Source organism: Ahaetulla prasina, chromosome 4 (assembly GCF_028640845.1).
Source record: "Ahaetulla prasina isolate Xishuangbanna chromosome 4, ASM2864084v1, whole genome shotgun sequence".
Classification (NCBI taxonomy): domain Eukaryota; kingdom Metazoa; phylum Chordata; class Lepidosauria; order Squamata; family Colubridae; genus Ahaetulla; species Ahaetulla prasina.
The window spans coordinates 36,932,722-36,959,172 of NC_080542.1; the positions used below are offsets into that span (position 1 = coordinate 36,932,722).

Sequence of the window (26,451 nt, forward strand, 5' to 3'; positions counted from 1 at the left end):
TGATTTATTGAAGATATGGGTGAAGATGGGGGCCAATTGGTCAGCTCAGACTTTTAAGAAAGAAGGCGTTATCTTGTCTAGGCCTGGAGCTTTTCAGTCATCTTCAGCCCAAATTTTAGATGAAGAGAATTTTATATATAGGGAGAGCCCTGGGTGTGGGAAATCTACCTTATTTCAGTGAATAAGCTATGTAATGCTGAATTAAGAATTTGCCAAATGCTACAGGGCCAAAAGAGGTTTATAATAGTAATAACAACAACAACAACAACAACAACAGAGTTGGAAGGGACCTTGGGGGTCTTCTAGTCCAATCCCCTGCCCAGGCAGGAAATCCTACACCATTTCAGACTAATGGTTATCCAACATGTTCTTAAAAATTTCCAGTGTTGGAGCATTCACAACTTCTGCAGGCAAGTTGTTCCACATTGATTGTTCTAACTGTCAGGAAATTTCTCCTTAGTTCTAAGTTGCTTCTCTCCTTGATTAGTTTCCACCCATTGCTTCTTATTCTACCCTCAGGTACTTTGGAGAATAGTTTGACTCCCTCTCCTTTGTGGCAATCCCTGAGATATTGGAACACTGCTATCATGTCTCCCCTAGTCCTTCTTTTCATTAAACTAGACATACCGTGTTCCTGCAACCATTCTTCATATGTTTTAGCCTCCAGTCCCCTAATCATCTTTGTTGCTATTCTTTGCACTCTTTCTAGAGTCTCAACATCTTTTTAGTAACCTGCAAATTAAGTCTATGCATGGTCTATGAAGATCATTTGTTTATTAGCTAGAGTCTGCCCAAACTCTCCCTCTTTGTCTATGACTTCCTGCAGTCTGCAGATCGGCTGATTGGTGTGTTTTAGGAAGTGAAGAGTATCGAAAGAGAACATAGTTTTGCTGTATCACACTATCAGAATCTGCCGATGAAGTGATCAATCGACTACAAGAAGCGTCAAGTTTGATATTCTTACCTAGCAGATTCCCACCCTGCTTATTAGTATACTTGGGTATTATCCAGTAATGTATGAGAATTCAGCTCGTTCAAGACTTGGATTCTTGTGAGCTTGCCTAATAGTTCTAATGCCATTATCTGATCATAATGAGATTAATACTGATCAACCCTCCAGAAGAAAAATGTACATTTATTTGTACAGTACACTATTCTCTGTCCAGCAATCTTTTCACATCAAGCTCATCTGTCAATTCACAAAAATACCACCAGGAGGAGATATTCACTAACCTTATATTTTGGAAACAGGTAAGTCACTACCTGTAGATGAGATGCACCAAAACGTTCTTTTCTAAGGTTACTAAGATAGCAATTAAGTACATGCAACTTGGATAGTATTCTTTGCAGACTTGTAATGACAAGACTAAGACCAGTTTTCACTTCTTTCTTGCTTTCTGTTTGGCTACCCTAATTCCCAGGGTAGAACTGAAATTTGCCCCTACTAGTGCAAGAAAATGTACATTAAAATGTTTGTGAGATGCTTTAAGAAAAGTAATTGAGCATTTTTTCCACAAGGAAAAAAGTAAGGAAATAGTCTCTTTTATAATTTGTATTACAAATGAACTAATGATTTGATAAGCTTCAGTTTGAGGGTTGATCTGAAAACACAAAAAAATAAAGGATCGGCTAAAAGTGATCCTTCTTCATCCTGAACCCCAACTGTTATTAACTCAGAAGATTATAGGGGTGCTGCATTTGCACACATCTGGAAAGAAGGTCGGCAAAGAATGCCTGGAAGAAGGCTTTTTTTATTGCATTACAGAACTACATCTCCCAGCATTCTTTGCAACGCTTTAGGTTGTAGCATCCCACAATGGGCGTGGGAAGGGGGGCGTTTAGTTTTTCTTCAAAAACCGGCAGGCGTCTCTTACTGAGGCTAGTTGCGTGCGTCTTTCGATTTGAGCAGTTTTCAATTCTGGGAGATCTTCGCTTCTGCTAACCACCGGCAAAAAAGTGAGTAGAAAGTTAAGAAAAAGTTTGGTTCTGGCAACAAATTAACTATTTCGTTAGCAGGTACGGGGAAGAAAAGTGCCTTTCAAGGACGGGATGAAAGTCCAAGAGGGATGTTATAAAAATTGTCACATTTTAGCTGTGTATTTTGCTTCTCTGGTTCTGCTATGTTGACTGTTCACCTAGTTCTGTAAGACATAAATTCTCCAATTTGATGCCTTTCGGGTGGATCTTCAGGACATACATTTAGGGGATATTGTATATTTACTATGTTTTTTCTGATTTCTGCCGCAACTTATTATTAATTGGGAAATGTGATTCAATCATTACTGGGTCTCAGAAAGCAAAGGGCATTAGCTGTTACTTGCTGCTGTAATGTATAATGGTCAGGAATTCATCGGGGGAACAACGCATCAAAGCTCCCGTTCCGCTTTTGCTTTGATTTCTCCCCAGGAATTCTGCACGCATGCAAGCACGATCCTTGAAGGCAGCTCCGAAAAATGAACTGTATTTATTTGCAAAATTCAGATTGGCCATAGAAAAGATGCATGTTAGAGGTCTTGTAATGCATATTAGCATTATGATACGACTTTTTCACTTGATTGCTTATAATTTTAACTAGGTTAGGTTTCCCATAAGAGTACCAAGGACTGAGAGGAATTTTGAGACAAAAGTTGTATACAAAGCATTAAACAAAGGTTATATACAGCATTTGCTTTGCATATCTTAGAACCCTATTTATTCTTCTGACTTTTCCAGGTAGGACTTGTTTCCATGGTAGATAACAAAGTATCAAGTCTTAATTGTTTGAATATATAGAAGATAGCATCCTTATATGAATGGGTTTGAAATAGAACCTTACTAAATCCAGAATAAAGTTTCATAATTGCGTAGTTTTATTTTTGCTTCTCCTTAATCATGCCTAAGCATTAGAAAATATTTTAGGGAGTGTCTCAGACCGGATTTGGTGGCTTTTATTTTTGTAGGTCATTTGATTAATGATATATTTTGCTCATTTTCTAATAAGTTCTTGCCGACAGGTTCAGAGTTTTCCTTGCCATAATCCTGACACCTGCGTAAGTCTAACTTGGTTTTGGTCAAATTTTCAGCTTCGTCATGCGTGAACGGATCCTGTTGCTGATTGTCCTATTTACATATTTGTGAATAATTCCAGTTCCCAACTTTTTTTGTCCCAGTCTTTATTCATAGCATCTACTGAGGAAGAATTTGCTTTCCCAACTCTTTCCTCATATTCAGAAAGAAATGCCATATTCTATATTTACATATCAGTCTACTGTGCTGTTTTATAATCCAAGGAAAAAAAAGAGCAGGGATGAGGGTTATACAGTGGATATTATATCAAACAAACTGGGTTTCCAGGGAGTTTAGGTTTTTTAAATTTTTTGTTTATTTGTATTTCCCATTTCTAAACTGCCCATCTCCATCAAAGAGTCTTTTTAATAATTATGATTGTTTTAGAGATTCTGCTGGGGTGTACGATGTTTTGCCTACTTATTTTGCCTACCTAGAGGTTTCTCATTTGAAAGCATACTCATTAGAATAAAATAACATATTTTGTATTTGTATTTACTTTCAACTTGTTTCTAATGTATCTTCTGTATCAGAACTCTAAAAAACGTGTTCCATTTCTAATCTAGTGTGATAAAAGAGAAGTCTGTGCCCCTTAGGGTAGGTGCTGCAACAAAGAAGGCATTCCTCCTGGGTCCCACTAAATGACATTTTTTTCAAGAAAGGAGTTGGAGCTTGGCCAGTGGAGAAAGTAAATGTGCAAGTACTATTACCCAGCCATAAAGAGTTTCTGAGAAAACCCTCAAAAAAAAAATTAAAAAAAATCCCATGCTCAACCAAGTTTCAGTAATATATGCAAGGTTAGCCTTTTCATTTACAATTAAATCACAAATGAGAGGAGCTTTATTACAGACTGGCTTACATTCATCAGTAATGCCCCAAAACTGGAATCACCGGGGCTCTGATCACTAGGCACTTTGGTTAAATCAGGGGTCTCCAACCTTAGCAACTTTAAAGCTTGTGGACTTCAGCTCCCAGGAACTCTGGGAGTTGAAGTCCACAAACCTTAACGTTACTAAGGTTGGAGACCCCTGTTTTAAATGGTGGAATCATTTAAAGTCAGCTGGGTAACCATAAACCTGTCATTTCTCATCAGCCCTGAAAAGACAATGAAAAATCACTTCTGAAAATGCTTCCCGGAAAACTGCATGTAGTTTTCAGAGGAAAGCATAACTTTGCTTAGGTTCTGTTAAAAATACCAGTGTGATCTAATGGTTAAAGCACCAGGCTAGAAACTTGAAGACTATGAATTCAAGTCTGGCCTTAGTCATGGAAGCTGGCTGGGTGATTTTGGGCCAGTTATACTTTCTGTGCTATTCTTGATGCACTTGATATAAATGTCACTTGCTTTTTAAATTTATTACTATATTCAGCTTCTTGTAAATTTGAAAATTAAACCCATAAAAAGGGTGGAAATAATTTTAAAATGTTTGTAGCTACAGCTGCTGCAGATCACATGCCACAGCATAGTTCATGCTGATGTAGCCCCTTGTGTGTAGATGCAGAAATTTACATTCCTTGAAATTAATATTGATTTTCCTTTGCATCCCTACTCAGGGACCTCCAGCTCAGTTTCTGCCTGTCACAGAGCTGTTAAGACAAGCCCAGGCTCAGAACAGTCTCTGCTGTTTGGTAAGTAGTACTTATTTGATGGTCTTTTTGATGCTCTTATCTGGTTATTATTTTACTAAGCCCTAACACAGTGGTGAAATGTAAAATTTGTTACTACTGGTTCTGTGGGTGTGGCTTGGTGGGGGGCTAATGTGACTGGGTAGGCCAACTTTTTATTTTTTTACTTTTTTTACTTTTAAAAGCATTTTTTTCTACAACCTCTTCAGCCGAAGAGATTGTTAAAAAATCCTTTTAAAAGACTGACAATCCCAGCTGAGTTGCCTGATCATCAGAGTCTTTTTTTTTACGTTTAAAAGCAATTTTTTTTGCCTTTAAAAGAAAAAAAAGCCTCTGACAATCAGGCAACTTAGCTGGGATCATCAGAGCCTTTTAAAAGTGTTTTTTAATGCTTTTAAAAGGCTGTGACGATCCCAGCTGAGCCACACCATCATCAGAGGCTTTTTTTTACTTTTAAAAGCATTTTTTGGCAGAAGAAAAAAATACTTTTTTAATTAAAAAAAACAACCTCTGATGATCGCACGGCTCAGCTGGGCATGGGGAGGGGGCAGTGATTTTTGCTACTGGTTCTCCGAACCACCCGTCACCATTGCTACCGGATCTGGCAATCCAGTCCGAACTGGGAGCATTTCACCGCTGCCCTAGCAGTATGGGGGCCACTTCAGCCTGGGTGGTGGTAGGATTGCCTGAAGAAGTCCAGCCAACATGGATTGAGTTCACTGAAGGTAGAGCTCATGCTGGTAAGACCCCTGCCCCACTTCCTGGGATTACACAAGATCAAGAGAATCTGTAGTTACTTTGCAAGTCATTGCCCTGATATCTTTCTTGCTTCTGCCAACATGGAATGCTGCAAAATAGTTTGCAACCATATCTGAATAGCCTGAGAGAAGGTTATTTTGCCCTCCTTTCTCAATAAGATATGGCCCCAAAGTCAAGCATGGTTTGTGTTTAGTGTTAAGGGTAGCATGTTCATGGTTGAAGGACAGATAGTTGTTGTGCAAAGTTCTTATCATTAACTTGGCTCTCATTCTGCAAAGGGAACTAGAAGGAGGGGAAGGGAGAAGGAGTTTGACACTGAAAGGGTGGGGGGGGGAAGAAACTGCAAAACTGATGGAAGAGATTTACGAACACCAAACACAATTAAGAATTGGGGGTCAAGGGAAGCAGTAACAATGTCAATCAGATTTCTTCATTCACCCATTAGAAGATTCATATAATTGACAATGACAATAACAGGCAACAATATCACTCATTGCATGTTATCTTTCCAGTTTAAAACTGAAATGCAAATGTATGATTAAACAATTTTTCAATACTAAACTGAAATGATATATTTTTGTTAATTCCTGATCTCTTTTCTGACACCTTTTTGAAAATTAGATTTCCAGTAATGTTGCTTCCTGGATTCTGCACTTCATGTTTTAAAAAAAAAACATGCATTTTCAAAAATAAATGTAGAACATGATTCTCAAACTAAATCTCAAACTAAATCTCAAAATTGAGCAATTGTTCAATGCAAAGCAAACCTGCACTTCTCTTTAAAATGGAGTTATCTGAAAGATTCATAGAATAATTGTGTTTGAAGTGATCACGAAGGTTATCTAGTCCAATCCTGCACTTTATCCTGGATCCACTTCTCAAACTCAGCAACTTTAAGACACGTAGACTTCAATTCCCAGAATTCCCCAGGTAGCAGTGCATACTATCTATAATATAGCAAATCTATATAGTTGCTGTGAATGTGTGCAAATAATTGACTACAAGTATGGCATATGACTAATATCTTCATATCTGATTTCACTTATGACTAAGTAGATGGGATATTTGTTTTCCATCTTTGTTATATTTAGTGTAGGATCTCCAATTACTTTTGCTTATTCCTCATGTGAATCAATACCGCATAATTGTATTTCCTAGTCGTTGTTTTCTGCTAATACGTGTGTTATATTAAGAGACCCAAAGGCAGAGTTTGAGAATTTGTTTTAATACGTTGTCTGAACCAAGCTTGAGTTTTAGTGACTGAAAAAAATTTAAACATGGGCTTTCTCAATAATAGCTCAATACTTTAACCACTACAAGCATCCCTTCCAGCCCAGCAATTGCTGGAAGAGGTATTTGTAGAAGTTGCTTATAACAGAATTGCAACAGTTAACTCCCCTGTGCAATATCGATACATCTTTTAATGAGTATTAAAAGCACAGGAGCCATGAGAACAGCAGCATCCCAAAGGGGATTGGTATCAGCTATATTCCTTTCTTCATATTAATTATGGAATGAACCAAAGTATACTTCTCTGCATCCTTTACAGTTCATGCTCACTATGGCAGCTGAAAATTACGATCCAACATCATCTGAAGGGCTGTGTGTTTGGCTTCTAGTGTTATTTTCAAAATGTAATGTCTTCCTGATCATTATGTGGGGTTGTTAAGAGCTGTTCCATGGAGCTCTGTCTCCTTGGAACACCTTTTCCCTGCCTAGGGCCTTGTAGCTACATAGGCTATTTCAGTCATCTTCAGCCCAAATTTTAGATGAAGAGAATTGTAGACCAACGCACATAAGGAGAGCCCTGGGTGGTGGGAAAGCTACCTTATTTCAGTGAATAAGCTATGTAATGCTGAACTAAGGATTTGCCAAATGCTACAGGGCCAAAAGAGGTTTATAATAATAATAATAATAACAGAGTTGGAAGGGACCTTGGAGGTCTTCTAGTCCAACCCCCTGCCCAGGCAGAAAATCCTACACCAGTGATGGCTAACCCTTTTTTCCTCGGGTGCCAAATGCGTGCGCGCGTATGCTATCGCATGCTCGCCCATGCTCACACCCATAATGCAATGCCACTTCCACATGCCCCACCCCCCCTGCATATGCGTGCAATCCTTGCATGCAAACACGGCCACCCTTCCCCCCTGCGCATGCACACATGATCCCCCTTTTGGCTTCACATTCCAAAACAGCACTGGGGGGGGGAATCCTTTGCCTCCCAAAACGGCTGGGGGGGAAGCTTCCAAAATGGCTATGGAGGAGAAGCCTTTGCCTCCAAAATGGCTGGGGGGGGAATCCCCCAAAATGGCTGTGGGAAGCCTCCAAAACAGCTGTGGGAAGCCTTTGCCTCCAAAATGGCTGGGGAAGCCTTTAAAACAGCTGTGGGGAGCCTTTGCCTTCAAAACGGCTGGTGGTGGGGAATTCCTCCAAAACGGCTGGGGAACCTCCAAAACGGCTGGGGGCCCCTCCAAAACAGCTGGGGGGAACCCTCCAAAACGGCTGGGAGGGGGAACCCTCCAAAATGGCTGGTGGAAGGGAACCCTCCAAAACGGCTGGGGGGGACCTACAAAACAGCTGGGGGGGCAAGCCTCCAAAACGGCTGGGGAGGAGCCTACAAAACAGCTGTGGGGGGAAGCCTTTGCCTCCCAAAATGGCTTGGAGGTGGGAGGAATCCTCAGCTTCCAAAACAGCACTGGGAGGGGAATCTCCGGAGATCTGGGCAGGCACAGGCAGCAGAAAGTGAGGAGAAAGGTAGGTCCCCCCACATGTCTCCCGCTTGAAGGGCAAACCCAAAAATCAGCTGGCTGGCGGGAAGTGTGGGTGCATGCTCAGTGGAGCTGAGCTGGGCAACGGCTTGCATGCCCGCAGAGAGGGCTCCATATGCCACCTGTGGCACGCGTGCCATAGGGTTGCCATCACGGCCCTACACCATTTCAGTCAGATGGTTATCCAACATTTTCTTAAAAATTTCCAGTGTTGGAGCATTCACAACTTCTGCAGGCAAGTTGTTCCACTGATTAATTGTTCTAACTGTCAGAAAATTTCTCCTTAGTTCTAAGTTGCTTCTCTCCTTGATTTGTTTCCATCCATTGCTTCTTGTTCTACCCTCAGGTGCTTTGGAGAATAGTTTGACTCCTTCTTCTTTGTGGCAACCCCTGAGATATTGGAACATTGCTATCATGTCTCCCCTAGTCCTTCTTTTCATTAAACTACACATACCTTGTTCTTGCATCCGTTCTTCATATTTTTTAGCCTCCAGTCCCCTAATCATCTTTGTTGCTCTTCTCTGCACTCTTTCTAGAGTCTCAGCATCTTTTTTACATCGTGGCAACCAAAACTAAATGCAATATTCCAAGTGTGGCCTTACCAAGGCATTATAAAGTGGTATTAAGACTTTGCGTGATCTTGATTCTATCCCTCTATTTATGCAGCCCAGAATTGTGTTAGCTTTTTTGGCAGCTGCTGCACACTGCTGGCTCATATCTAAATGGTTGTCCACTAGGATTCCAAGATCCCTCTCACATTTGCTATTATTGAGCAAGGTACCACATATATGGTACCTGTGCATTTTAGGTAGGCCTGTGTTTCTAGTCAATCAAAGGCCCCCAATGTCGTAGCAGAAAGCATACATGGCTTAAAAAAAATGTTGCTTGGAAGAAACTGCTGAGACCAAGAAACATTTTTTGGCCTATGCTGGATTGTAAGCCCCTGTGCCTTTAGTTTCATTTGCAGATCACATTACTGATCTTGACAGCAACTGATATAAAAGACTCTTTCTCTTAAAGTAAAACACAAATTAGTAATCTAGATATTAGTTATCTAGCAGTGATGGAGAAGGAGAGAACATTTGAGAAAGGCATGTTGTTTATTATTTGCTAAAATTAGTAACAGCAACAATATTAAAATAAGGTGGGCTTCCATTACCAAGGGCTGTATGTGTTGAGAGGAGGCAGATCATAAAGAAGTGCTGTTTCCCAATTTTTATACTGCCCTTCCCAAATGAATTGCTTCTATTGCCTTTTGAACAAGTCCAGCAAATCATCTTACCGTTCAAAAGGCAAACCTCCACACACACCCCAGTTTATGAGTATTTGTGCTTCCCCCCCACCTCCTGTCACCAGAGTCAGTCACACTATTATGGCAACTGAGTGAAAAAACACAGTGCAATCCTGGATTCAGATCCAGATCCATGGAAACATGTCTTGTATAAATTCTTATTTATTTTAATAAAAGAAATAATGAACAAGCAGTAGAATACATCGGTCGTTAACTACTTTGATCTGACTCTTACTTTGCTACTATTAACAATTACCAACATGTCTTTTGAGGCTGTGTTGAAATTTCCTTGATTCCTTGTATGAAATCAAGTTAAGTCAAGAATAATGAAAGCACGCTGTTTGGTGGGCAGTGGCAAACATCCAGCCAGCCAGGTTATTTACATTATAGTCTGTCTCTTTATCAAACCCCCCACCCACCCACCCCCCGATCCGGTCACCCAGTTCTCTCCTCAAATAATTCCATATCAAGGACTTACTTTCTTATGTGTTTTGTGAAGACACATTTATCTAAAAAGCTGTCCTTGGGGGTGTATACTTTATCTCACTTTCCTGGGCAAGCTGTTTCTAATGCCTCTGAGCAGTGAGGAGTAAAAAAGTCAGCAAATTTTAAAACAAAATATGGTTTCTCAATCTAAGTAAAAGGGTAAATGCTCAAATAAAATTTTCTAATACTATATTCTATAAAATATTCTAACAACTGTTTAAGAATTTATTCTTTTTGTAGGGCCACTTCTGTCCTTGGGAAATTAGAGTTTATTTCTGGCAAGCTTCATGGACTTAATTTGATATCCATGTTGCTTAGAACTATTGTGTGCTGAGAGATCTTCGTATTCCCAGTCAGACTCATTCTCATCTCTGACACCACCACCATCCCCATCCCCATTGTTACATCCCAATTCCATCCAACCCTGTGCATTCATTAGGTTTAGTTTACAGAAAATTGTCAGAGGATTTTGTGGTAATTTTGTAGTAAAAAGATTACTACTGGGTTGCCTTGTACTATGCTTTGAATTAGATTGTTTGAGTCCCAAAGTATCTCTTCACAATCACCTGTCTGCAGTTCAGTAATCAGTCACATCTTTTTCTAGCATCACTTAGCTGTTTCAGAGGTTTCCACCACAGCTGTACAAATCTGGAAACAGAGGCAGGCAATGCTGCCTGTGTTCCTGCAGTTTCCAAAGTTCTGTTCCCAGTTAAATCCAAAGCATTGAAAGCCCTATTAATAAATGCATTGTTGTATCACCTTATTGTGTCTCCCAAGACTCTTGCTCAAGAGGACTTTAGATAATTTTCTCTACATAATTTTAAGGCATGTTTTCCCTCATCTTTCATAAAAATGTAAAAGCAATATGTAGATAAATATGTCATCAACAATTATGCAGGTTCCCATTTTTTTATTTTATTTATTTATTTGTATCCCACTTTTATTAGTTTTTCAAATAATTCAGGGTAGCAAATGTATACCTTCCTCCTCCTATTTTTCCCACCGCAACAACCCTGTGAGGTGTGTTGGGCTGAGAGAGAATGGCTGGCCCAAAGTCACCCAGCTGGCTTTCATGGCTAAGGTGTAACTTGAACACACAATCCCCCAGTATGATGCCTCTACACATCTATCAGCTTCCCTGTCTTTTAAAATTAAAAAAAGCAAATAGGAAGAAGACAGTATGCAGCAAAATTGTAGCATTATTTTATTAAGGAAATATCTGTAGGCTCCAAAAGGCCAATAAGGAATTTGGAAAGCAGGAGTTAATAGGCATTTTTAAGTCTGTCAGTGGTGTCTTTCAGGAGGACAACTGCTGGGGTTTATTCATTTTTTGGGTTTATAGGCACTCTCAGATTTTCAAAAGTGCCCCCCCCCCAATCCAGAAGGTTTATCTACCACAACCAATGATTTAATAATGGCCAAAAGAGATTAGGGATGCTTTCCCTTAACACAGTTGCAGTCCCAGCCTAAATAATTGTTACATAATTGTAATAGAATTGGATAGGAAGTTGTAGCTTTGATTAGCTGCTGGCTACCAAGATTCCTGTCCTAAAAACTTTCCTTTCTCAGGCTGTTTTGGGATTGGGTGGGGGAATACTGTCTTTATTCCCTAAGTTCTTTTAAAATTATAAGGACATTTTCAAATCTTGTGTGGTTATGGTGCAAAAGTTCCCTGATTTGCCTGGATAGTGCTGTTTTCCACACCTCTGAAGGAAACGGGGAACTATTTGACAAAAGCATCTCTGCCTAAATATTTTTTTGGCGGGTGGGGGGAGAAGAATAGTCTGTACATCAAACATGGTAAATGAGAAATTCTGTTCTTGCCTCCAAATTTTTCAGTGTTTTTCCCAAGGAAGCTATGCTAATACCAATATTGTTCTTTTTTTTCTTTGTGTTGTTGTTGTTGTTTTGTAATTGTGGGTCCAATCCAACACTGGGTTCAAGCACTGTAGGCCAATGAATTCATGCAGAATAAGGTGTAATGCAAACTCTTTATTTCTGTTACAGGAGTAAAGAGATATGCTTGGGACCCAAGTTCAAATCAAGCAAACTTGTTGAAATTCAGCAATCTCTTTTTATGCTATAAAAAATCACATGTACACAAAATCACACATTGTGATGTACACATGTGTTTTTTTAACCTACTAATAATAGCTCTGGACCTTTACCGACACATTGCTAAACTCAGCTAAATCCCATGTTACTTACCTTTGTTCCACTAACGGGCCCATTTGCAGAATTCCTTCACAAGGGTATAAAAGCCACATTCTGCCAGCTAGTCTACACGTGTTTGTTGTCATCCCCTCTAGCTCTTACTAGCATGTTCTAAAGAAGACATCAGTTAACTGCTAGTAACGATGTCTCTAGCAAAGGCACAAACAAATCAATAAAAATGGAGCAGCCAATTCATGATTTACAAAAGCTCCTGATGATTTGTTTGCAAACCAATAAGCCAAGTAGTTCACAAGCCAATATGCCTGACTCTCACTATGCCAAGTGAAAACTAGGCATTCTTTCTAGCTTTGGTAGACCTGACTTTAACCATTCTTTATTTTGGATTGCACAGCCCACTGCATTCATGTAGCTACATTTTTATTACTTTTGGTTTGTTTGAATTGCTTTCATCTTTTGAGTTCACCCTGAAATCTATTGATGTAGGTTATAACATTTTAACATAACTATTGCACTTTGAATGTATCAGTATGCATTTGGAACCTTGTTGTTCAGAATAGAATAAGAATAGAATAGAATAGAATAGAATAGAATAGAATAGAATAGAATAGAATAGAATAGAATAGAATAGAATCAGAAACCTTGTAGGTATTCTAATCCAACCCCCTGCTCAAGTTGGAGACCCTAACTATTTCAGACAAATGGCTGTTCAATCTCTTGTTAAAAACCTCTAGTAATGCAAGTAATAGTAGGTTGGCTTGCAAGGTAATCTCCAGACAGCCTAGTTTGCAGAGAACAGTATAACCGTGCTTGGGGGTAAACTGGACAATGCTTGCGTTTGTGACATATTATTCAAAATGTGCTCAAACCCTTACTGTTATGGATATGGTACAGATACACCAACAGGTAACTTAGGTTACACTTTATTTTATTGACAAAGTGATTCATGAAAGTTTTAATCAACTCAAGCCATTATACACATCAGAGATCAATATTTAGAGATTCATCTAATATCTCCAAGAAAATTGCATCTTGGAATGTAAGGCAGTAAATGATAACAAAAATATAACAAAAAAAATATGTCTGCCAAGCTAAGGAAGAGGAAAACTAGAAAACTAGGTCTGATTTTGTGGTTTTGTGGAGTTTATAAATACAGTATATGCAAAGAAGTAAAAGTGTACAATTTAATGAAGGGGCTAACAATATAACAAAGTAGGAATCACTGTTATCCATGTTACTGTTGGTGAAAATCAACTGAATTATAAATTGATTAGAGATACAGTTCAGATTTTAATGAATGATAGTAATAAAAAAACCAGAGATGAATTTTAGGCAAATGAAATCATTTCCTGTTTATTTTCATTTCCTATTAATTTAGATGGGTTTTGCATTTGATTGTGTAAACTTATAAAGAAAGTTTTAGGTTTTTTTCTTAAAAATAACATTTTAAATGGTAGATTTATGATTTTTATTCTTTTCCTAAAGAAGAGGGGCTAATTTCTCTAATCACATTCTTTAAAGTCTACAAGGTAAAGAGTTGGCATTATAGAATTTAATTTTCCTTTTCATCATCATTATTATTTTATTTTTATGATATCCTAATTATTGGCAAGTAAGACCATAGTGAGTCCTATCACATATGCTGAAGATAAGGGAAGCAGGAAAAGACATCTCCTAAAAAGATAGTTATAGGCTGCACTAATTACAAGTCAGCTACATAAAGATGGAAAAGTGGGTAGTATTAAATACAAGTGTTTCTGGGAAAGGAGGTTTGGGAAATTCAATGTTTCACTTCATGGTCATAAAATGTATGTTGCAGTGCCAAACACTAAATAGGTATACTTGTTCCATTCTGCCATGTTTTCTTCCCTGATAATATTTTGTGTGATAAGCAGTACAGAATTACTACATCTATCCCTTGCCACTGGTTGTGCTGGACAGGGCTGTTGGGAGTTGATCCAAAACCCTGGAGGCATTCAATTTTATTTCATTACTCCCCCTTGTGTTTCCCATTCCAACCTCAGAGAACTCATTCTGTATCTGCTGACAATCTGAATTTCTGAGAATTGCTGTTATTTCTCCCTTGTCCTTTTGGCTGGCATCTGTTGCGAAGTCTCCAGCCAGGCAGGGCAGAAGAACCAGTTGGGGAATTAGCCTTGAACATTTGCCCAGCTGCAAGCCTCCAGGACTGATACCCCATGGAATTTTATCTATCTGTTTTCAAGGGGAAAAACAAGGAGCCTAGGAATGTTGATCTATTGTTTAGGTTTGACCATATCATTCTGATTGCAGAAGAAATATTGTTTTTAAAATGAGTTTGCTATTAGTTTTAGAACAACGAGGGCATAGTTTACTGGGCTGTTCTCCTATGGAAGTCTTTTTTCATTTTAGTATGTCTTATGAATCAAATCTGCCTCCACTCTGATGTTGCCCTTGACACTGCTATCTAATAGAAGTTGCTACCACCCTATCATATTACATAGGAAAGTCATTTACGTGCCCTTTATCCTGAGGTAATTTTGATGGCCAGAAATCATGATGGCCCATTTTAGGTAATGCCACTAATTTCTTAACACTTTAAAATGTTAATAAAAACAACAGGTTGCTAAAACTTCAAAGTTTGGATTCATCTTAATATGGAGCACAGTGTCTTGCTCTTTTGAATAATAATTACCCATAATAGGAATTTAAGAAGTTCAAATAATCCAAGAAAGAGTTGTACAACTTTGCATCATGAGGTAAAGATTGATGAGAACATTTTTAATCATCTTGCCTTTGTGTTCTCTCTCCCTCCCCACCCCCTTTCTCTCTCTTTCTATATTTGGCTCTTTTCTTTACAGGACTTCAGTATGGAGGATAAATTTTATTCATGTAACAATTTGGAGGAACCACCTACTTCTGCTGTCATGTCAGAAAACTGCAGTTTCTCTCAGGTCGTCTTTGTAGACGTAAAGAAATTCTATGCTCCTGAAAAAGATGTAACTTGCTATTATAACATTTCCCAGTCCTTCATACCTAGCAAGAACGATTGGGTGGGCATATTCAAAGTAAGTTTGATTTGCAAAAACCATTGATATTTGAATTGTAAAACACAGCAATTGGAACTGATATAGGATAGTCGATCTCTGTTGATAAAGACATCAGGAGAAAAGAAGTCAGGTTTTTAGGAAAATTGAGATTTGGTAGTTTTTAGATTTATCTGAGATCCGTATCTTGAGGTCAAGAAGAAATAATATAGGAGGGGAGTTATTTTTTCCATTCAACTTTCAATTTTTTTTAATAAATTATATGTCTTTTTAGCATGTAAGTAGTGCTTGTGTCAATTTCAGCTGTTTACTCTGCCAATTGGTACCAAGTGAACATTTTATCTCTTATGGTTCTCCCCACAAAAGTCAGTTGAGTTTTAGTTTTCCTTGAATATTACTTTCCCTCAAATTGTGAATGTATTGTATTGTAGCCCTGCTGCCAGTATAGATAATGCCTTCCTATTCATTGTAATTTGAAAGATGAAGGCTTTCCCTCTCCTTTCCTTGGATGCAGCAAACCAACAGGGCCAACGTGGATCATTACTCTTTTCTTCTTCCAACATAAATTTCACATAAGATTGCTCTGTCTGAATACAGTCTATAATTCTTTCACTCAGTAACTATTTGATGGCACTAAGAGAATGCAAAACAAATACAACACAGCATCTCTAAAACATTTGAACAGTCTTCAGCTTGACACCTTGAAGATGTGCTTGGATTGCAGTTCCCCAGATCCATAGTTAATATAGACTTTAGCACTTCCAGCATGTGTGGAGGAACCCAGGCTGAGTGATGACTAGTCAGAGCAGGAATCAGTAGCCTTCACATGCATTTTGTTGTTGCCTTACAGGTGGGATGGAAGGCAACCCGTGAATACTTCACATTCATTTGGGCCCCTGAGTTGAGTGATTCTGAGAGCGGCTATGCTGAACAACAGAAAGTGCTCTTTAAAGGTCAGTGATGAAAAGAGAATTGGTGGTGCATCCTTAAAAAGAACCTGTGAAACCAATTACTGGATTTATTAATTTTATGAATTGTTTTTATTATTTGGCCAGAGTGAGAATTAGTTGCTGATAGTATTGCTAAGTCATCCTCCAAATCCTGTTAGTGCCTGTCATCTTTCCCTTCCTTCCTATAGGACAGTGATGGCTAACCTTTTTTTTCCTCGGGTGCCAAAAGCGTGCGCATGTATGCTATCGCATGCTCGCACGTGGCCACATCCATAATGCAATGCCACTCCCACATGCTCTGCCCCACCTGCATATGCGTGCAATCCTTGCATACACGCACAACCACCCTCCCCCCGTGCATGCGCACGTGACCCCCCCTTTTGGCTTCACAATTCAAAACAGTACTGAGGGGGGGAGGAAATCCTTGCCTCCTAAAATGGCTGGGCGGGGGAATCCTCCAAAATGGCTGGGGAAGCCTCCAAAACAGCTGGGGGAAAGCCTCCAAAACGGCTGTGGGAGGAAGCTTTTGCCTCCAAAATGGCTGGGGGGGGGAATCCTCCAAAACGGCAGGGGATGGAAGCCTCCAAAACAGCTGGGGGGGAAGCCTTTGCCTCCCAAAACGGCTGGGGGGGAGGAAGCCTCCAAGATGGCTGAGGGGGGGGAGCCTTTGCCTCCCAAAGTGGCTGGGAGTTGGGGGGAAGCCTTACCTTCCAAAATAACGCTGGGAGGGGAATCTCCGGAGATCTGGGCAGGCACAGGCAGCAGAAAGTGAGGAGAAAGGTAGGTCCCCCCACGTGTCTCCCGCTTGCAGGGCAGACCCAAAAATCAGCTAGCCGGTGGGAAGTGTGGGTGCATGCGCAGTGGAGCTGAGCTGGGCAATGGCTCGCGTGCCCGCAGAGAGGGCTCTGTGTGCCACCTGTGGCACGCCTGCCATAGGTTTGCCATCACGCCTATAGGAGATAAAAAGTGTGGTTTCGCATAGTGCTAATAGAATTGCTTGTTCTTGCTGTTGATAGTAAGAATAAAGAATATTAGATTGAAGTCATAAAAAAGGAAGAATAGAAGGGTGGATCCACTAGGCTTAATTTTATTTTAAGTGCTTAGTCTTAATCTGGGTTTGATTTCAAAATCCTTGTGCAAAAGACCCAGACAGATATCTACCTAGAACTGTGAGCTTTGCTCCTTTGCTCCTTCTGTTTGGCATCCAGCAAATTATCTCTGAAAGGTAAGCCATAACTAAGTCTTAGATAGCTAACTTTTGTATTTCTTCTGAGTGATTGAGACTCTAAACGTGGAATGTGGCTTTTTTGTTCTTTCAGCCTACTATCTGCCAAAGGATGATGAGTATTATCAGTTTTGCTATGTGGATCAAGATGGGCAAATCCATGGGGCCAGTGTCCCCTTTCAATTCCGTGATGAGGCTAAGGATGACATACCAGTAGTTACTAAAGAGGTTAGTTCCCTTTCTAAGTCCTAAACTGGATAAAGGCTTTTGCAGATTGGGTGAGGATATTATGGTCTTCAAAATGCGTGGTTCTAAGCATAAAACAGCTGTTTGAGTATTTTTGAAATGTTTCATTGGGAATTGAAACATTCCCAATCCACTTTAAATAGTTTCACAGTAGACAGTTGTTTCAAGCCTTAAGGGAGGCATTTCAAAGTCAAAGCAGGTTGAAAACATTTCACATTCTGATAATGGTTTGCCTGAGATACGGTAATCTATACCATCAAATGAATGCCTTTTTGGCTTTGTTCTATGTTTTTTAAAAAAGTATAACACATTTTGGGAAAAAGAAAATCCTTCCAATCTGGTTTCCATTATAGCAATTAAAAAAAAATTAGATTCCATACAATAGGAATGGGCAGCTGGTTGATTGGAGTATAGAGGTCTGCATATACCCATATTTACACATATTTTGACAGAGAAAGGTACTTCTTCCACCTTATCTATAATCTGATCAGCTTGAGTAGCAAAGAACTGGCAGACCTCCTTTTTTTTCTCAGTGCTACTGAAATTCAAATATTGCCATAAAACCATCAAGCACTCACGTAGAAACATCCAACAGAGAAAAATATTTTTAAAAAAGATAATCAAAATTAACACTAAATATTTCTAGCAATTTGATGAAATAATTGTAGGGACAGAATTGAATGCATATTGATGTACAGCAAATTCTCATACTTTTATCAGGACACAGCATGCTAACATGGGAAGTGGCATGACATCTTTGGTTAAACTCTTGCTCATATGCATTTCCATGTAATCTTTATTTAGACATCTGGGAAAGTTTTTTTGAACACCCATTAATGTATACATGTTTTTAAAATATTCCCTTAATCCACTTCTAAGCCCAACGATGGAAAAGCAGTATTTAAAATAAGTAGAATGAATCATCAGCATCTTTTATGGGCACAACAGTAGGAGTTCAGATACTGATGGAGTATTTTTAACATCTTACATGTTTTAACATATTTTTAAAATCTTACCTTTTTCAGAAAAAAAATGTATTACCAGATTGATTTTAGTAGTGGCTACTTATTATAGAGAATGGACACAAAAAGAGACTTTAATTTAAGGTGATTTACCTTAAATTAAGTAGTCCACCCCATTCATAAAAATACAATCTATTGAATTATTCTATCTAAAAAAGTCTGTGTCCCAGTAATCCAAACAGCTAGTGCTTCATTTTATCATCTGTGACAGATGATAAAATATGCAAATAATGCTTACCAAGATAGTGCAGCATAGGCAAGCATGGTGGCTAACTAAAGTAGTCTTCTATTTTTCAATTCTTTAATATTTCAAAAAATGAATCCAAAATGGTTTGACCAAACTGGAGAGATCAAAAACATCCTTAATGCACTGTTTCTCCTGATGCAATTAGCACTGCATGTAATCAAAGACTAATAAACTCAGAACTCATTACCAACAATATATAATAAACATTTAGATCAAAAGAGCTATTTGTATCCTGAAGGCTCCAGAGCACCTTTCCAGAACATATTAATACCATGCAATTTGATTTTGGTTTGCAGGGGGAAGGGGAGAAAATAAAGCAGCAAAATGAAACATTGCTTCAAGAAAATGACAACCTGAAGAAGAACCTAGCAAGTCTCCAGGAGAAGAACGTGCATCTTCAAGAAGAACTTGTGGCAGCTAAGGTAGGAACCATCTCCAAAACATAGCAAAACACAACAACAACAAAAGAAAACTGAATGTACTTAACTAGTGTTTTCTTCCTAGAATAATGTAAAGTTTACAGTCTCCACAGAAATTGCCTTAGAGTAGGGGTCTGCAAACTTGGCTCTTTTAAGACTTGTGGACTTCAACTCCCAGAGTTCCTCAGCCAGCAAAGCTGATTGAATCCTAGTCACTAAGATTATATTGACGTTAGGACACTCTGGATGGGAAGGAGGTTTTGTATGTTCAAACAAAAATAAAGAAGCTTTAGAACAGAGGATATTTTGATGGCTGCTTCAGAACTGTTTGAATTTAGAACTAAGTTTCCTTAGAATTAGCTGTAATAATGGAAGCTATAGAAAAACTGCAAAACAAAATTATCCACAAACAAAGAGGAAAGGGTTATTTGCTGTAGAATGGCTAATAGATTGTCCAAAATATAATAGGGTGACAAGGTTAAAACATAACTATATGTTAAACAAGTAAAACAGAAATGTCAATTACTCTTCTTTTCTTATCTGTGACATTATAATAAATAGAAATCTTGATGATTTGTTTTTCTGCTCTGCAACTTCAGACTCTTCAAGATAAAGTGAACACTTTAGAGGACAAGTGTGAGAAACTTGAATCCCAAAATAAAGATCTGGAAAAGGAGAAGAATGCCATAAAGGAAGACCTGATGCAGTAAGTATTTATTTTGCCTCCTAGAGATAGCTGGTTCAGTCACAACATTAAGTAAACTTTTAGTGATTGAAGCCTAGGAAAGTCTTGGATTCATGAAATCCCTGTTCTCTGGGTTGCAGTGGAATTAGTAAGGCAGGGGTTCCCAACCTTTTCTATATCCCACACCTCTAAAACGCTTCTGATATATTCTTGCACCTCTTACAAAAGTAAATAATTATATGCATATAATTATGCATACACACTATAATTTTGAAACTTCTAAACCCAAGTTTTTGCACCTCTTGGAATATTTTCTTGCATCCCCAGGGGGTGCGAGCACCCCTGTTTGGGAACCCCTGCTCTAAGGGGAGTAAAAAGACATTCTAGCCTGGAATCAGTTCAGGGGAGGAAACATCTAAGGTTAAACCTATAGGGAAGGCAGATGGTCTGGTGAGATATTTGTAATATGCGTGATCAGCAAAAAAGTATCTACTTGGGCCTATTCATGGAATGGTTCTGGTTATTTCCGCCTGACATTAATCTTGCCAGACTCTGCGCTTCTGGGAAGGAGAACACAACGGATATGGCAGCTGCTATGTCTTCACAAGAGATGGTGAACACCTTAATGCTACATCAACAGGAAGTGGAAGCAGAAATGAGGAAGTTACAAGCAACGATACTTCAGTTGGTCCAGCCATCGGTGGCCCCAGTAGAGCAACCAGTCTCCTCCCATAGTGGTTTGCCAGAGAAGTTTGGAGGAGAAGCAGACAAAATGAAAGAATTCATTGGTCAGTGTGAATTGTTTATGGGAAACCGAGCTGCAGAATTTCCAACAGATCATGCAAAAGTATCTTTTATATTGAGTTTGTTAAAGAAATCCGCGGCCAAGTGGGCGCAACCAATCATAAAAGGCAATGACCCGATATTGGACAACTATCAAAAATTCATGAAGAAATTCAGAGCATCTTTTGGGAATCTGATCCAAACAGTCTCAGCCAGTCAGAAGATTCAGCAGCTTAAGCAGGGCAACAGAAGAGTGCAGTTGTACATTGCTGATTTTAAATTATTGGCAGCAGATGCTGGCTGGAATGAGTCAGCCTTGATTGACCAGTTCAAGTTTGGTTTGCACAGTGACGTTCAGAATGAGCTGGTGAAGCAAAGAGTTCCAAAGGATCTAGAGGAGTTATTCCATAGTTGTTTGCTCATAGACGCCCATTTGCAAGAATTGAAATGGAAGCAGGAGAAATCATGCAGGCCTAAGGTTAGATCAGATTTCATGAGGCCTCCTCCCTTTGTGCCCGCCTCAACCAAACCGGATGTGGGAGAGCCAGTGCAGTTTGGAATAGGCAGAAGAGTGGCAGTTGCTAAGGAAAGACAAAGACGACGGGATTCGGCAGCTTGCTTTTACTGTGGCAAATCAGGGCACGCCATCAGAGCTTGCCCAGCCAGTGGGCTATGGAATGAGAGCAAGATGACTGATCAGGGTGCAGAAAAGCCTCATTCCTCTCATCAGTCACCAATTTAAGGAAACAACAACATCCCCTCTCTCAAGAGCTCGCAGAGTGGACCATTTAGCTTGTAAAGAGAGCTCAAGTTAGACCATAGTATACTCTTAATTGTTTTTGTCACATTATCTTTTGACTCTGGGCGTGATGGACAGCAAGAAGCCTTGCATGATTTTGAGGACACCACGTATTTCATAGACTTACAATCATTAGAAGAATTATATATACCTACAGTAGACCTGCCTGCTCCAATGAAGATAGATATGATAACAGGCAGTCTTTAAGAGTCGGTCCCATCATGCAATCTATAGTACCATTGTTGTTAACAACTGGAGAACATACCAAGCATGATCGTCTTATGGACAACATGGCTAAAGCTACACAACTCAATAGTAGATGGGGAGAGGAGGGCACCATCATTCCCTTCTCCAGCCTGGAAGCTAAATCTGCAGTTTTCCACAGGCCTGCTGGCTGAGCCAGAGGGACTAGAATTGCCAGCCATGTTTACCACCTTTGCAGACATTTTGGGGGAAGATGAGGCTTCAATCCTCCCCCCGCCTAGGGATTATGACTGTAATGTTGATTTGAAACCTGGAGTTTAAGTTCCAAAGATAATATCCAATATTAATGAAAGAACTTTTAATCATGCATTTGTATTCAAATTTTAGAGGGTCTTTAGAGAAAAGACCTTCTAAATCAGGGGTCTCCAACCTGGCAACTTTAAGATTTGTGGACTTCAACTCCCAGAATCCTTCAGCCAGCTGCTGGCTGAGGAATTCTGGGAGCTGAAGTCCACAAGTCTTAAAGTTGCCAAGGTTGGAGACCCCTGTTCTAAATCACTATCTTCAGTACCTACTTTTTTTTTTTCAAAGAAGCAAGAGGCAGGTATTCCGAAATTGAAGGGAGACGTTCCAATGCTCACAGTACACTATTACAAGGATCTCAACAAGGTTGAGGGATCGTTTCCTGATATTGGATTTGATGGACAGATTACAGAGAGCTCCCATATTTACCAAGCACTTGGGATCTTCGGAATGCATATAATCTTGTTATAATCAAAGAAGGTTATTTGACAGTCTTTAATACCAAGTTATGGAAAGTTTCAATATAAGTAATCCTCGATTTACAACCATTCATTTAGTGACTGTTCAAAGTTACATCAGGACTAAAAAATGTGACTTATAACTGTTTTTCACATTTATGATCACTACAGCACTCTCATGATCAAAATTCAATCGCTTGGCAACTGGCATGTATTGATGACAGTTGCACTGTCTTGTGGTCATGTGACTTTTTTACATGTGGTAAAATGTGGTCATTTTTAACTTTCTCAGCTGGTTTCTCACAAGCAAAATCAGTGTGGGATTCACTTAATGAACAGATGGTTCATATTACAATGCGGAGATTTGCTTAATTACTGTGGCAAAAAAGGTCAAACAATGGGGCAAAACTTAACAACTGCCTTGCTTGTCAACTGAAATTTGGGGCTTAATTGGGGTTGTAATTTGAGGATTATCCATGTATAGTTTATACCTTTTGGATTAGTTAGTTGTGGAGTAGTATTCTCTAGATTCATGAACCAATTTTTCCCCAGATATGACAAATTTGCGATAATTATTGAATAGGTATTTTAAATTGATTTTTAACTTTGTATATTTATTGTTTTTTATCTTGGCTGTACACTGCCCTGAGTCCTTCGGGAGAAGGGCGGTATAAAAGTTTAATTAATAAATAAATAAATAAAAATTTATTGTCTCTGAGAATGCAGAGGTTTGTGTGCAGTACGTTAGGGAGATGTTGTGAAAGCTACAGGAGAATAAGCTGCTTGTGAAGCTTGAGAAATGCACCTTTGCCCTCCACCGATTGGACTACTTAGGCTACAGGATTTCAACCAATGGTCTGCAGATTTACTAAGGTGCAGGCAGTGCTATATTTGTTGCCTAATGCTCTTATTTCATAAGCCAAGTATCTTCAGTTGCAATAAGCACCAACCCTGTGAAGATTTTACAGTCTTGCAACTTTAGTTGGCAGTACTAGAAAAGTATTTGGGGGCAGCATAACAGGTTCAGGATTTGTTTACCAGAATCAAGATAGCCGCAGCAAGACCCATACGTTCGGGCCTGGATGGATGACCTCTAAGGGGACTCATGAAAGGACATTATCTGTTTTCAGTCAAAGATGGAAAATTGGCAGTATAAAGACAGATCTTCATGCCTGTACCTTTAAGGGAGGAAGTATTGCAACTTTGAAATGGTACTGAGATGGCTGGACACAGGGGAGTCTTCAAGACACTGCACAGAACATTAAGAGACTTTGGTGGCCTAGGATGATGCCAGACATCAAAGACTATGACAAGTGTGCCGAAGAGACAAGCCCCTAAACACACACTCACTCTCTCTCTCTCTCTCTCACACACACACACACACACACACACCAGCCTTGACTTATAGTATCATTTGATTTTAGAACAGATTTTCTCCCAATGCAGGTTATATATCTATATTGGTGGTGGTGGATCTCTTCACTAACAACCAGATGTTGCAATAGTATTTGAGGTGTTATTGTACATACAGCCAACACAATTGGCCATCATTTAACCCATTAGCCAATGCTGTATATAATAATTCTATCCATGTATCAAGGGTTTTATCTGCAACCTCACACTAGGGTTGCATCCCTGGGGGCTGGATTTTCCAGAGGAGCAATGCACTGCTCAGGCACTGTTGAAAGAGCAGCTAGATTAAACCAAATTCTCTTACAAGAGTCCTTACCAGGGATGAAATGCTCCCAGTTCGGACCAGATCGCTCAGTCCAGTAGTGATGGCAGCGGGTGGTTCGCAGAACCGGTAGCAAATATCCCTGCCCCCCTTCTCCCCTCCCCTTGCCCAGCTGAGCCGCCCGATCATCAGCCGCCCGATCATCATCTGCTGAAAAAATGCTTTTAAAAGTAAAAAAAAAAGCCTCTGATGATCCCACGGCTCAGTTGGGATTGTCAGAACTCTTTCAAAGCATTTTTTCTACAAGCTGTTCGGCCAAAGAGTCTATTAAAAAAAAGCTTTGAAAGGGTTCTGGCGATCAGGCAACTCATCTGGGCTCGTCAGAATCCTTTCAAAGCATTTTTTTCTACAAGCTCTTCGAAGAGGTTGTAGAAAAAATACTTTTAAAAGAAAAGAAAAAAAGTTGGCCACACCCACCCAATCACATTACCCCCCAAGCCATGCCTACAGAACCGGTAGTAAAAAAAATTACATTTCACTCTTGGTCCTTACACACACACAACAACAACATAAAAGCAGTTGCAGAGGGGTACAGTATGTGGCTTCCTACTACATCTACATGCAAAATTTGGGGGCCCTTTTAAGGTCTTATGATAGGTCGGTGCTATGGACTTTTGTTTTCAATTGCCACCATCTATCAAAGTGCACCCATTTTCATTCTTCATTGCTGTTGAAGGAGGCACTTTGCGGTCATTGGCAGCCTCCACACACAACCTCTACCCATGAACATTGAAGGCCAAGAGAATTTGAAGTGAGGGAAGTATTGGACTTGAGGCAGGAGAAAAGAATACAGTGTTTGATTCACTAGAAGGGCTACCCAGAAGCAGATTACTTGTGAGAAAATGCAAGGTACATGGATGCTCCAGAATTAATAAAAGTTTCACAAGTGCTTCTCAAGCAAACCAAGATCTTCCATGTTCCCCAGTACCAGCTTCAGTCCTGAACCTGAGGAGAACCAGTGAGTGAAGGGGTTTAACTATTCAAGGGTGCCTTTTATGGAGACTGGCAGGGGTTCAGTCTTCAACTTTGGATCTTCACTTTCTGAGGGAAAGGGGGGGGGCTTCTAATGCTTTAGATGTTTTGCAGGGGGAACCACCCAACAGGAAGGATTCCTTGGACTTGAAGGAGGACAGCTCTTCTTACATGTTATGTCTTTGCTATCCCCATTGTCCAGTTCCCATGAGAATTCAGACAGAGAAAACCAAATGGAGGAAAGAGGGGGGTTGTTTAGAGCAGAGGTCACCAACTGGTGGTCCATGGACCACTGGTGGTCCGCGAGAAAATTTTGGTGGTCCGCAGAAAAATTATTTGCATTTTTAATATTGCACTAAATCAGGGGTCCTCAAACTACAGCCCCTGGGCCGGATACATACAATGAACGATTGTGTTGCTGCAGAGAGTCTCCCCCTTTGGGGTCTTTTTGTGCAGGTCAGAGGAGGGCAGAAATTCCGACTTGGGGCCTGCTTCGGCCTCCTGGTACAGGGCTTTGAGCGAAGGCTGGAGGGAAGTGTCGCTGATGGCAAAGAGCCGGAGGGCCTTGTTCCAGTGGGACTGCATCATGGCCTGGAACTGGCTGACCATCTCAGCCCGCTGAGCCTCCAGGCACTGGTACCTGGCCTTGTACTCCCATAAGTCTTCCCACTGCTTGGAAAGCCTATGCTCATAGTTCTCAGTGAGGTACTTCTGCTAAGCCTCCTTCTCAGTCAGATCCAATTTGAACTGAGCTATTTTGCCAACTCTTTCTCGTGGTGGCTGCTTAGCTCCAAAATTACTTCCTGTTGGGGCCCTAAGGAGCCCAGGTGGGGAGTCGAGGAATTGGCCATGTCCATTCAGTCACATGACCATCTAGCCACACCCACCCAGTCGGTCATTAGGTAGATTATATTAGTGGTCCACGGGATTTAAAATTATGAACTTAGTGGTCCCTGAGGTCTGAAAGGTTGGTGACCCCTGGTTTAGAGAGGAGTGCATGATGTGGTAGAATCACCAGATGAAGGAAACAGGCTCTCTCTAGGGGAGTAAAAAACCATTCTAGCTTGGAGTCAATTCGAAAAAACCTTTAGAACTATATCTGCCATTTCCCAAGAGAAGGCAGACAGTCTGACAAGATTCTTGTAATGTGGGTGACCAGTGGTAAAGTATCTACCTGGGCCTATTTGTGGAATGTTTCTGGTTATTTGTATATGACAGGTTTTACCTTAA

At 39.9% G+C, this 26,451-nt stretch overlaps 1 protein-coding gene across 1 annotated transcript in view; it reads left to right on the plus strand.

The window, feature by feature from the left end:
• Nucleotides 1–1,894: 1,894 nt before the first annotated feature.
• CALCOCO2 (calcium binding and coiled-coil domain 2) overlaps nt 1,895–26,451 on the plus strand; it is a 32,238-nt gene continuing 7,681 nt past the window's right edge. Inside the window, exons 1-7 of the mRNA XM_058182303.1 lie at nt 1,895–1,956; nt 4,600–4,674; nt 14,988–15,194; nt 16,024–16,126; nt 17,443–17,576; nt 19,160–19,285; nt 19,882–19,988. Of these exons, the coding sequence (XP_058038286.1) occupies nt 14,997–15,194; nt 16,024–16,126; nt 17,443–17,576; nt 19,160–19,285; nt 19,882–19,988 (668 nt within the window). The 5' untranslated portion in view covers nt 1,895–1,956; nt 4,600–4,674; nt 14,988–14,996. The remainder of the gene's footprint in view (nt 1,957–4,599; nt 4,675–14,987; nt 15,195–16,023; nt 16,127–17,442; nt 17,577–19,159; nt 19,286–19,881; nt 19,989–26,451) is intronic.